Below are 14,131 nucleotides of genomic sequence, written 5' to 3' on the forward strand. Positions count from 1 at the left end.
ATTAGCCTCTCTAAAAATGGTTTATTATAAAGCACCATCTAAGAAATGTCAAATTGACTCCCTGTTATAAACATTTCCATTTTTAGCCCTTCTTTTCAAACACCAAAGTATCAAATATTCTTTCAGAAAACACCCAGAAATGTAAGCTTTTTCCCTTTATAGGCAGTACAATGTGGTACTGTTTCATGAATTCCATGAGGCTGTTTTTCCCCCTAGCAGCACTTTTCTGATTTTCTTTTAATGGTTTCCCTAAAATGTTCCCATTTTCTGTACCAGTGCCAATGACTGATTTACACTTCACATTCTATTTTTGACTTTTCTTGTCTTTGTGGTTTTGGTAGCCTAATACCGCCCATTTTTGCTCATCATTCACTATGTTCAGATATTGCTAGATTTCTCCTTTCAATTTTTAAATAGAAGAAATAATAACTACCTAGTTTGAAAGCTCTTTGGGATTATGGGTTTGGTTAATATCCTCTAAAAACAATTTCAAAAAACTGAAGTAGAAGATTATAAATGACTTTTTATGTGATTGCATCCCCTGGTGCTTTGAAATAAAAACACAATGAAGAGTCTAAAAGCGCTTGGTCAGGAAGGCTAATCCTGGGTTGATGCCATTTACATTTAGATTTAAATAAATCAGCCTATTTATTCTTTCAAACTTTGATTCAGGTTTTAAATTGAGAATACATGGAAATTAAAAACCTTAGTATGCTTAGATATATTTTGAAAAGTTATGATGCCTAAATTCAGTTGACTTCTAAGAATAATAACTGTGATGAGCATATGGAGTAAGGAAATGCAGTTAGTTATGTTTAATAACTATAATTTTATTGCAATAATTACTAATAATGCTCATCTAGTCTGTAATTCAGGTAGAGTGAAGTGGGGTCATTAGAATGTGGCAATGTGAATGCTGTGCCTTCAGGTCTGTAGAGTGTGCGCGCACACACACACACACACACACATACCAGCTACAAATAGCCATTGAGTCTATTCCCACTTCTTATGGAGATGAAGGATAAAGCTGTAGTCAGAGTCTGATTCCTCACTTTTTATGAATGTTGGAGTGAAAAGCAGTATGTCATAGTGGAAAACTCTTCTACTAAGAATCCAGACCTTGGTTCTATCCCCAGATGGACCTCATAAACAATACAAAGTCTATTTATTCAATCATAACATGAGAGATTCTGATGTGATGGTTTCAGGCATCATTCTACAAACACACTTCTAAGACCAAGAGCTATAATTCTACTTCAGGTGACAACTGTCCACAAGCTTATGGCATGGGGTGCTTTCTAAGATTGTTGGGTCAGCAGGAGGCCTGCTGAGAGCCCTGGAACCAGCTCCTGGTCAGGGTGTGGTTGGACGGAGCTGTGACAGTGCAGTGATAATATTAACCTGATAGGGTAGGGTGGGAAAGGTCCTGTGAATGCTGGGATCTTGGCTTACTCTTTTCCCCTGGGCCCAGGAGTGTGTCCAACCACGATCTTTCAACCGCAAGGGGAGTGACTACGCCTATTCTGATACACATATGTATTTTTATTTGGCAGCTCAAGATTCTTTGGAAGGAGGGCATACACATTTTATTTATAGCCAAGTCTCTTGATTCCTGGCCAGTCTATATGTTTTATATTAAATAAAATTGTATTAAATAAAAATCCTGAGGAAGAACTGAATCTAACATTTGAGTAATGTTGTCCTGGCCATTTCTGTACTTTCTTTTCTTTTTATTCTTTTTCTGTTGTGGTTGTTGTTCTCTTTAAGGGCTTCTGTGCCTGTATCAGTTTTAATCCACTGTAAGACTTTGAGTCAACTGCCTTAAAAAGCCATCAAACCATTCTCTAAAAGCTGAAATTCTTCCTCTTCTTAAGTTACCACCTTCTCTAGAAAGATAATATATGTAATCCAGCAAATATGTTTTAGTTTTTGTCATTTAGGCAATAAACATTTCAGAAGACCTATTATGTGCCAGCCCTAAGCCATAAAGAAACTAAAGATAAGGAAGGTATGCACCATTCCTTCTGGTGGCTCACAGTCTAGTGGAATCAATCCCCCAACAAAACCTGCCCCGAAACAGAGGGCTGCCTAGGGGAACCCAGAGCCTGCAGACAGCCCAGCCCTCACTAAGGGGAGGTGAGGAGTCTACAAAACACTGCAACAAGTAAAAGGGAAGGAAGGCATTCTGGACAAAGAGGTGTGATTGTGTGTGGGACGCACTGGAGCACAGGAAGTGGGTGAGATAGGAACTGAGAGCAGAGTCTCATAACAAAATCAACATGGCTCTTCTCCTCTAGAAAGCAAGTGACAGCATGAAATAAATACATTTTTATATTGTAGGCTCCCCAGAAATACACTTTTGGAGGAGTTCTGAATATCCTGATAGCAGTTTTTAAAAGCCACCTGTATTAGGGTGCTCCAGAGAAACAAAACCAACTGGATGGATGGATAGATGATCGATCGATCTATCTATCTATCTATCTATCTATCTATCTATCTATCTATCTATCTATCTATCTATCTATCTATCTAAAGAGATTCAGTATAAGGAATTGGCTGACATGATTATGGATGCTGAGATGTCCCAAGACCTGCAGTTAGCAAGCTGGAGAGCCAGGAGAACTGATGGTGTAGTTCCAGACCAAAAGCTGGCAAGTTTGAGGTCCAATAAGAGCCAATGTTATTTCAAGTCATGCCCCAAAACAGTGAAAGACTGATGTCTCAGCTCAACAGTGAGGCAGGAGGAATTCATTTACTCTAGTCAGCCCTTACTATTCTAGTCAAGCCTTCAACTGATTGGCGGAGGCCCACCCACCTTGGGGAGAGCAATCTGCTTTACCAAGTCTATCAATTCACGTGTTAATCTCTCTCAGAAACACCTGCATGGATACCCAGAAGAATGTTTGACCAACTATCTGGGCAGCCCATGGCCTAGTCAAGTTGACATGTAGAATTAACCATCATTCCCTCTCTCGGTTTTCTGCCAGGCCAAATACTAGGTTGACAGCGCCTCACGACACTTAAAAAAATTCTCTCAATATCACAAATTCTGGATAATATACCAGTGTCATTGAGATAATGCCATCACTCTGACCATTTTTGGATGTTATTTTCAGAATTGATAGCTAACTTATCATTATGATTCAGAATATATTGATATGTTCTGGTGATGAAGTGCATGGGCGGCTAAAAAGCCAGGGGCCTGGGTTTGCATTCCAGCCCTACCTCTCACAAGCTGTGTAACTTGAAGCATCTAGCTTAACTTATCTGTGCCTTTGTATCTTCTTTTGTAAAATGTAGGTAATAATAATACCTAACTCTTGGTTTTGTGATGCTTAAATCAGTTAATACATGTAAAGATACAGGTGGCAGGAACATAAAATGTGCTTAAAAATCTAGTTATAATGCTTACAGCCACATATCTTTTATAGTAAAATGCTGTTTTAGTCTTGGCCCAATATTACCTAAGTATTGGTACTTCTTGAGGAAAGAGTCTTCATCAAGAGCAGTAACACCGAATGTACTCAATTAGCGTACATGTTGGATAGACTCAACCCAAAACTTCAAAGCCTTTAGCTGGCTTGAGAACAACAACAGATTTAGAAAATGAGTTAGAGAAGATGAAATAGAAAGTAACACATTTATAGAATATGCACAGGCAGTGAAGTATTTGGTTCACTCCACTTCTTCAGTTTAGTTTGTTACAGTCAGAGAAACTGTCCGTATTTTAAATGGTTCCTTGGCACCTTCACATGAAAAACATTTGCAAACAAACCAGTGTACTCCAACAGTGGGTGCAGATGAAGAAATGCGCAGTGAGGCTCTTTGTTAGGTCTTGAGTTGTTAGGAGTAACAGGCAGATTGGCTGGGGCTGGCCTATCTTTGGGTTGAAAGAGTTCACCTGTTTGATGGGGCACGGTGGCTCATGCCTGTAATCCCAGCACTTTGGGAGGCTGAGGCAGGTGGATCACCTGAGGTTAAGAGTTCGAGACCCTGCCTCTACTAAAAGTACAAAAATTAGCCGGGCATGGTGGTGGGCACCTGTAGTCCCAGCTACTCGGGAGGCTGAGGCAGGAGAATCACTTGAACCTGGGAGGCGGAGGCTGCAGTGAGCTGCGATCGCGCCATTGCACTCAGCCTGGGTGACAGAGCGAAACTCTATCTCAAAAAAAAAAAAAAAGAGTTCACCTGTTCAATGGAAAAGCAACCTGGGGTAAGTCACTTCAACTCCAGGTTCATGAGCCAGTTGACAGAGCAACCAAAACACCCAGTTGTGTTATTTTTTATTTGCTCTAACAACATCTTTCAATAAGTAATTTCATTATGTTTAGATAAGTCGTTCACATAACGTGAAATATATTTATAGGGTGATGTGTGAAGAAATCCTTTGATTCTCTGAGCTTAGTCTCGTGAGTGCTTCCATGTCTTTAGGGAGGTCTTTATTTACAGCTTATGTTGATGTGAACTTTCAGGGCACCCACTCTGGCGATTACAGTTTAGAGGCTGTGGAGCGACCCTCATGTTGGTGTAACCTTCTTCTGCTAGCAGTTCATAGGTGGTGGAATGAGATCTCTATAATACAATATTTTTTATGTTCTGATATAACACCATTTTTTCATAGTACATAAAGTATGAAGTATGTCCATAATACCATGGTTTGCACCACTATCAATAACACTATTCTGTTTCAAAAAGTAATTATTCAGACTTTCAATTCCCCGTGTCTGAAATTAGCCCACCAATGAAAGTATATTCAGACCCAGCTCTGTGAAGTTACTGTGTTTGTCCATTTGATTATTACCTTGGAAAAATTCTTCCTCTAACTAAAAAGAGAAATGCTTTGCTCATCTGTCAAGTGACTAAAAATAGCTGAGGATTAAGTCTGAATAGAGTGATGACTACTTTCAAAACCCCAAATGATGAAAAGTATGTTGTCGTTGTTGTTGTTGTTGTTGCTTGAACTATTGGAGAGTTCTCCAGTTGTTCTGCCCCTGCGAATTTCTTTCTTCCAGCCTTTTCCTAATTTGAAAATTTGCACATGAATTTCTATGCATTTTTAATACATGAATTCGATATCTTTGAAAAATTTCAGAAAGGAGTATTTCATTGTGCCTGTATATTTTTATTATTTATTGTTATTATCATTCTTAGCCATGTGTTATAGTGGCACATGCTCTTTTCAAATATTATTATAAAGTTAAATTTTTCTTCATCAGAAGGTTATTATGATGCCAGTTTTAGTCTATTGTGAAAACTCTGCACTTTTTCTTTTTTGAGAGCTAAACTCAGAATGCACTGAGCTGTGCCTTCGTGTATTTTTCGTTATTCTTTTCTTTCAGAAATCATGCCATTCATTTAATACTTCATTACAACTGAACTGCAATATGTATACATGGCGTGCAAAATGAGCCATTTTGTTTTAAAACAGATTGCAGATGAAAGGAAACCATTCATTTCTTGCTTGCTTGCTGTAATTACTAGAGCACTAATTACTCCAAATCACTGACATCCAGGGTCAGTAAGGATGACAACAGAAACATCAAAGAAAAGATGTGGCTCGCTTACTGTGACAGATTTTCCATAGTCCCAGCCGCAGTATTTTTTTATGGCTACTGTTTTCCAGTTTGATGGTTAAAAAACAAAGCAAAACAAAACAAATAAAAACCAAACATACCCGCAGTCAAGATTGCTGAATGTTTACTATTATTTCATTCGCAGTTTGACGGTGAGAACATGTATATGAGCATGACAGAGCCGAGCCAGGACTATGTGCCAGCCAGCCAGGTGGGTTAATTAATCTTCTCTGCCTTGTTTCAAATTGTAATTAAACAAATTCAAAGAGTTGCATTGCAAATGAGTAGCACTATCAGTAACTGCCGCAATCAGGAATAATCATAATTTATAAACAAAGCATTTAAGCCTTGTTTCCAGTTAATGAGATAGAGCTGATAAAACACCAGAGTTGGCATTTGTTGAAAGATACTACCTTGTTTCCTCTCCAGAACGGCAAGCAGCTGTTTTGCCAGCATGATCTTTCCTAAACAGTTGTTTTACCTTTAGGAAATAAAGTCTTTACAGGTGCAGGTTATTTGTGCTTCTGACTGTAGACGATTTAATCATTATAAGCTACACGTGTCACAAATAGCTTTAATTATCAACGGTTGGGGCCATTTTCAACAAAATGTAATGTTCGTAACCCAAATCCCATGGCCGGTGGGGCTAGAAGGCCGCTTTTACGATCTCCTGGGAAGGTAAGGAGTTGGGGCTGGGGAGGAGCTTTCAGGCCAAAAAAACATGATCTGATTGAAACCTTTCAAGGGCACCTTTGTATACATTTCACTGGGAATAGTTGACAAGGTATTTAATCATGAGAAATGACAACAAAAGTCCAATGAGAATGTAAATGGTTACATTTATGAAAGTAAATGTTTGACTATTTATTTTTAGATACTTAAGACCAGATCCTTTAATTCAGTGGAACATTTAAAGCCAAACTATAACTGCCCTTGGATACCAGTATAACGTAAAATATGAGAACATTGTAAGCAAAAATAAATAAGTGAAAAAGTGAAAGCAAGGAACAGTTCACAGGAGCATTTTGTTGACACAAACATGTTTTTTTCTAGAATGGTAAAAACCGTGGTAGATTGGAGTTTCATATATTAGTAATTCTAAAATAAACTTAATAATATTCAGTGCCTACATATCCACACATACAGATTTAATAACTAGAAGGGGTTGGGGAATGGGTTGGGAGGGAGCATAAAACTTCTTTTTCTTCATTAAGGTTGTCAGTGAATTAAATCTAATGTGTATGTTAAGGATGCACTCTGTGACCAAAATGGCTCATGCTTAACTGAAAACAGAGGCAGGCCTGCATCTCCCTGAACTTTGCATTTAGAAGTCATTAGGATCACTGCCTTCTCTGGCAGATATTCTGGAAACTACACTGTATTGTTCAGCTGAAAAGGTCATCATGAAGTTCAAAGATCCTGACTACATTGCCTTCCATTCAACTGAGCTGATCACTCTAAGAATACCTTTGGAAGGCTGAGCTTTGCATTTAGAAATCTTCCTTAACTGAATTCATTTGGCTAAGTAGCCTCCAAGATCCATAGGTAGTTCTGAATAGGACTGTTTGATTAAAAAGTGAAAAATGTTACTATTAATTTTCTTCTAACCATCAATCCCAAAACTGTACTGACAAGTTTAGTATTACTATTAGATTAAAGCAACCTGGTATCATCTCTTTGGTGCCTTTAGGGTTTTGAAGTGTAAGGGCTAATTGAATTTGTTTGAAACAGTAGAAACACAAACTCAATAAATGATGGCTGTTATAAAGCAGCTGCTCCCTCTTAGAGAATCATTATGTCGGTCTTAAAGAGTTTTGGATAAAGGATTGGAAATTCAGAACATATACATCATAATGACTTGGCTCCTTAGATTTTAAAATTCAAGTACAATGCCTAATATTAAGCCCTTACTGAAATCCAACAACTAACATTGTTTTTCTTCATATGTCAGTCAGGAGTTAGTAAGAATGTTTTGAACACCAGTGATAATTTGTAAAGAAGAGCCCCAAATACTTTTGTGCTTTTTAAAGATAGAGCAGGCTTGTGAGCCAGAAAGAAACACTTAAAAAATAATGTGCCATATATGAAAATGTTTTTAGAATGTGCTGTTTTAAAATTCAGACTAGTGTAAGGTAATACATGCTCTGGAGAAAAATAAACTTCACAAATTACATAAGTTGAATGGCCTTAGCTAAATTTTACACTTAACATTCCTTTTGTTTACTATAATATGGTATGTTCAAGAATTCATTACCAGGTATTCTTTTAGGGAATTTTAATCAATTTACTCCTTTAGGCAACCATAAATAAGATTTTAGTCATCCTGCAGGGAAAAAAAAATAGTTTTTTCCTTTTCCTACATAACATCAAACATCTGCATAGTTTAGTAATCCAAGACAACTTGCCTCATAGCATCACTCAACAATTATAATTCCTGTTCAATTTTCAAATCAGTACATGCTTTGGGACTTATAGACTAAGTTGCTAAGTAGCAACATATGGCACACTACTGCTCCTGTGATGTTGCTGCAAGCAAATAGCATAATTCTAAACTTGAAATGATTTTTATAGAAAGCCAATGCTGGAACTGCTCCAGAAATGGAAGTACACTGTAAAAATTAATGATATTCTTTTAGACAGTCCAAAGGGCTCTTTGGCACTATCTACTGCATGCATTCTCTACCTCTTAAGCTAGAGTATACAAATCCTTAAAACTTTTTTGCATATAGTTTTATAATTGATAGGCAACTTTTAAATTGAATATACCACCTTATAGTAAGCCTGACAAGTATATAATAAAAACTCGTAAGATTTCCATTTTACTCTGGCACCATTCTTGGAATATTGACTGTTTTCTCCTATAATAGCTATTAAGTGTGCTGGTCACTCAGTGCTTTAATTTAAACATCATTTAACTTTTTTCTTACACTGGTTAGAATTTGAACCAGCAATTCAAGACTTCTTTGTGTGTTTCCAAACCCTGGCTAAAGGCACCTTGTTGCTTAATACCTCCTGAACTTTGTCTCGTTAAGAGTTTGTGGGAGAATGTGAGTGGGCTAATGAAAGGAAGCCAGATGAGCAGCTTGTCAGAAACCCACTTCTTTGCCATTCTGAACTCGTCATGTTTGATTGAGATGACAGTATCTAGACCAGAAGGACACAAAGTAGCAATATGTAGGATGAACAAGTCTAGAGATGTAACCTGCAACATGAGGACTAGAGTTAATAATACGGTATTTAGGGCTGGGCGTGGTGGCTCACGCCTGTAATCCCAGCACTTTGGGAGGCTGAGGTGGTGAATCACTTGAGGTCAGGTTTGAGACCAACCTGGCTAACATGGTGAAACCCTATCTCTACTAAAAATACAAAAATTAGCCAGGCATGGTGTTGTGTGCCTGTAATCCCAGCCACTCCAGAGTCTCTACTCCGGAGGCTGAAGGCAGGAGAATCGCTTGAACCCACGAGGTGGAGGTTGCAGTGAGCTGAGATCACACCACTGCACTGTAGCCTGGGCAACAGAGTGAGATTATGTCTCAAAATAATAATAATAATATAGTATTTGGGATGTTTGCTAAGTGAGTACGTTTTAGCTGTTCTTGCCATACACACACAAAATAGGTAACTCTGTGAGATGATAGATATGTTAATTTGCTTCACTATATTAACTGTTTTATTATCTATATGTGTATCATAACATGTTATATGCCTTAAATCTATACAATAAAACGTATCTTATAAAATATCTGGACCAATATGCCGCCGGCAGAACAAAACAGAGGGGTATTGGGCTTCCCACTTCAGAAATTTATCTAGAATTTTCTCAGCCCACTCAGATATGCATGCTCTGGGGTTCTCTTATCTCCCCATAAAACTTCAGCCCCTTTCTCTAGCTCCTAGAATAGTTGTAGTACCTTTCATAGTCCTTTATATGAGGCTGTTGTCACAATATAAATGTTCATCTAAATTAAATAACGTCAAAAGAAGCAGAAGAGAAGTCTAGTTCTCTTCATGAGAACTTTCTACAGCACTAGGTTATTTAATTTGATTTTTCAGGTTTGAATATGTGCCATGGCTTTCCCCCATTCTTTCCTCTTCTGAGTCAGTTTCAAGAATGTCCTTTTCTCCCAGGCGTGGTGGCTCATGCCTGTAATCCCAGCACTTTGGGAGGCCAAAGTGGGCGGATCACCTGAGGTCAGGAGTTCGAGACCAGCCTGGCCAACACAACAAAGCCCTGTCTCTACTAAAAATACAAAAATTAGCCGGGCATGGTGGAGTGCACCTGTAATCCCAGCTACTCGGGAGACTGAGGCAGGAGAATTGCTTGAACCCAGGAGGCGGAGGTTGCAGTGAGCCAAGATCACGCCACTGCACTCCAGCCAAGGTGACAGAGGGAGACTCTGTCTCAAAAAGAAAGAAAGAAAAAGAAAAAGAGAGAGAGAGAGAGAGAAAGGAAGGAAAGAAGGAAGGAAGGAAGGAAGGAAGGAAGGAAGGAAGGAGGGAAGGAGGGAAGGAGGGAAGGAGGGAAGGAGGGAAGGAGGGAAGGAAGGAAGGAAGGAAGGAAGGAAGGAAGGAAGGAAGGAAGGAAGGAAGGAAGGAAGGAAGGAAGGAAGGAAAGAAGGAAAGAAGGAAAGAGTGTCCTTTTCCATGGCTGCCTGTTTGTTCGTTCTGTGTTTTCCACCAATGCCCTCGACTCAGGGACTCGGCTCTTCACATGCCTGCCTCAGTTGAAGTACTGTCTGAAAAGATCAAGAAGGACTGATCTTTTTTATACAAGAAATAATACTTTAATATTAAGGAAGAATGAGAAGATTTTTCTGGCATCAGGTTATGGAAAAGCTCAGGTTACTTGATTGAACCAGATTTTTAATAAATCACTTCCTCTTAGACCTTGACCTTTGCTCTGCTAAACTATTTCCTTCTGTTTGGATCCCCGCCTTGCTCCCTTCATTCCCTCCCTCCTTCCCCACCACCTTCCTGCTTTCATTCCTTTCTTCCTTCTTCTTTCCATGAAAAGTTATCCTTTAAGCTTGAACTATTTTTTGTTGTTCATTATAAGCATTATAGTAAATCCTAAATATTAAATATCCTGGCCCGAGATCATATTTTAGAGGATTCTGAGATTGTGAGCAGTTTTCTCTCTCCCCACCTCCAGCCCCCTCTGGAATTCTGTCTCTTACTTGGTCCCTCAAATCTCAAGATTAAAAATAAGAATGATAAAATATAGCAATATTATGTTTTCCTGGAATCAGTTACAACTAAGCATTTGACATACAGTTCATAAAGTACATTTTGAATATAAAATTGAAGAGCATATATATATCCAGGTCAGCTTTCATGTGAATTTGAGGTTTGATTTCTAACTCCACTGGGCACCTGTGTCTGATAGCAGCTCAAATTCGACATATCAGTTCATCAAACCACAACTCATCACCTCCCACCTGCTTCCTCACCCCCAATCTTCTCTTTTTTCTTTACTGCTTATAATCAGAAGTGTTAACACCACCTCTTCAAACACCCAAAACAGAGACTTGGGGAGTCTCCCTCGTCATTCAGCCTTTGGTTAATTTCAGATAGTGTTGATTCTACTTTTTGGCCTATCTATTGAATCCATCTCCTCTTTTCCAGCTACACAATTTCTGCCTTCATTATAGGCCTCACAGTTTCTCATGAACTCATCTTACCTTCTCTCATTTCCTTTTCCTCATCTTTGCTGAATGGTACACACCTCAGTGCCTTGCCATTGTCTACAAGGCTGCTTTATCATGGTGTGTATTTGTCCCTGGGTGGCACATGGCACACTGGCATCACCAGGGATGTCCTTGTCTTGCTCCCCTGATTGTGAGCTCTTGAAGGTAGGACTCACTCTTGTTTCTGTCTGGCTTTCCTGTGCCAGGAATAGTGTTTGACATATCAGAGGTATGCAGCATTGTTTGTTGAAAGATGAGCAAATCAGCTAAAATATTTTATGTACATTTTTTTTAATCACATGAATACTTAGAGTCTTCCATTGCAATGATTCTTGACCCTGCATTGCAGACATTTAGCAAATCCAGCCCTACCCTGTCATGGCAGTAGGACACTTTATCTTCATGCCAGTGCCCTTATATATTAACAAAAGGTTCCAGCACTCCCTCCTCCTTGGAGAATTATTTCAAGTACAAGACTCAAAGAGTTAACATGATAATAAACTAGATAATGACAGTCAATGCTTGTTACAGTAACATCAGGCTGTTGTTTATCATCAGCAATGCAATGGAATTGGAAATAGTAGTGTGCTCCAAATTTCTTTTTGTACAATATTCTCTCAAATCTGCTGTTAGAATTATGTTTTAAGATTTACAAATATATTAATGACTCTCTATTTGTTTAATTTCGTGTTTTCCTAATGAGAAAATTCTCCAGGTTAGAGTGTAAATGAGGTATGACAAAAAAGGCCTAGAAAGTGTAATATTTTTAGAGTACTTTTGAAAAACAAATCTCCTTACTGTGGGTCATAACATCTCCATGATTGTGACATAAATTTGAACTGTAAATTGGACCAATTCCTTTTAGATTAGTTCCTTTTGGCAGAAATTTCAGAAGTAACATTAAGTTGACTTTTTGACCATTGACCCAACAGAATGATAAAGCTGCCATGCTCTGAGTAATCGAGTTAGCCCAACAAAGTCTGGCATCTTAACAAGCCCAGACTAGTTACTCAAACCAGTCTTCAGTGTAACATTCAAATGATTACTCTGTGCAGTCCCGGAGGTATTCATTACAGACAAAATTGCTCTTGTTGCCTTGCATACAAGCTGAGTTTTCAATGGGAAATGAAAGGATGCCTGGAAAAATAGGCCACCTAATTAAGTTAAACTACTCTAGCATTTGGCTTGACATCTTCATTACTCAAAATTAAAAAGATGCTTCACTTGAGCACACAAGTTACTATTGTTTATGTTGTTTTCTTCCTAAATTGGCTTCTTACATGGAAGTCTGTTTTTCAGCATTATATCTTGAAATAGCTCACATAATTCTTACAGTTTATAAAAATGTCTTAATAGCTGTATGGATACTGAATACAGGCACCATACAAATATATATCTTAGGGCTTGGGATAGTCAAACACACATTGGCCTTTCTGCATATTTTGTTGACCGACCACATTGATGTTGTTGAACTTTAGGTAATTCTTGACCCATCTAGTCTTTATTATTTTAGTTGGGTATTGACTCCATTAGCTATAAATGATCATCTACATGAAAATATGAATTCCTAAAAAGAAAAAAAAAGAAATAGGCCATAATGTTTAAACTGAAATTCATTTGTCCAGTAAAAGTGTTTTATATCAACCTCACCAGCAGAGGAACTATTTTAGGAACATTTTAAAACATAAACACATGTAGAGCACACCATCTACTGATTGCCAGTTTCTACTCATTGACACTAATGAGGCTGCTGACAGGTTAAATGTTGTGTATCATATACATTTCCAAGCTGTGGGATTTGTGAATATAAGACTCATTTTTTATTTGTTTCTGGGTAGGCGTGAGAATTTTAGAATAATTGTCAAATAGCGTGTTTTATCAAGTATTAGGGACATGTATTTCAGTGACAAAAATTATGAAAATATCTGAATGGAATAGCATTAGTGGTAAAAACAGATTCTCAAAACCTCGCGCTCCATATGGAGCATGATTTATTCAATGGACAGATGTCAAGTGATGCCAGCACATTTAGGCGTTGGAGGGAGGAGTTGTGGCACTACTGCAGTCTGACCAGTTGTATGGTAGCATTTGATACATTTTGAAAGCAGCCATTTGGCTTATTTACAATTATATTTTGAACAATTTTTTTTTCTTTAGCATGTGAACAATTATAAAAAACTAAATGATCCTTCCTGTTAAATTTTGCAATTATAACATGCTATATTCTTTTCTGGTTGCACATAATAAACCTGTCACTGAAGAATGCCCTCCAAAATAAGTATAGTATTTCAATTTAAGAATAGTAATGTGTTGAATATTGTCACCTGTCTATGCTAGCTCCATTTCCAAGGTGCTTAAAGATTGTTCTAAAGAAACACTGAATTTTCAATATGTCACTATGTTAAGTAGAAGCACTTTTGCCCATTTTTACTGTAAAAAACAGTGGGGCTTAGAAAAGTTAAGGTGTTTTCCAACCACCCCAATGTCTTCTGAGACCTCCTTCTGTGTATCCTCACCTGCCACCTCAAACACCTTTAAAAAAGAGCCAAGTTTCCCTCTGCAGTTTCAGTTCCTCAGTTTGGGAGCAGACCTAGCTAGACTTCCCAGAAACACAAAGAGGGTTTTAGTGTAATCTTTATCCATATCTGTATTTTTTTTCTTTCTCCTGTGTTCTTTCTGATCTATATTATTTTATAGTTTGAGTATTTAAAAATGTAACTATAACCCTAATGATTTGAAATTAATTGGTGGCTATCTTAGAAAATGTTCTCCATACATTCTTTGCTGTTCATAAATTAGGATAATTGATGCTGTCGGTAGCAAAGCCAAACAAGTGACTTCTAAGGCCCAGCATCAGATTATTCAAATGTA

At 37.9% G+C, this 14,131-nt stretch overlaps 1 protein-coding gene across 1 annotated transcript in view; it reads left to right on the forward strand.

The window, feature by feature from the left end:
* The window catches only part of TOX (thymocyte selection associated high mobility group box), a 313,432-nt gene that overhangs the window by 155,550 nt on the left and 143,751 nt on the right, over positions 1-14,131 (forward strand). Inside the window, exon 2 of the mRNA XM_050802262.1 lies at positions 5,719-5,784. Within this exon, the coding sequence (XP_050658219.1) occupies positions 5,719-5,784 (66 nt within the window). The remainder of the gene's footprint in view (positions 1-5,718; positions 5,785-14,131) is intronic.

This window comes from Macaca thibetana, chromosome 8, assembly GCF_024542745.1.
Source record: "Macaca thibetana thibetana isolate TM-01 chromosome 8, ASM2454274v1, whole genome shotgun sequence".
Taxonomy (NCBI): domain Eukaryota; kingdom Metazoa; phylum Chordata; class Mammalia; order Primates; family Cercopithecidae; genus Macaca; species Macaca thibetana.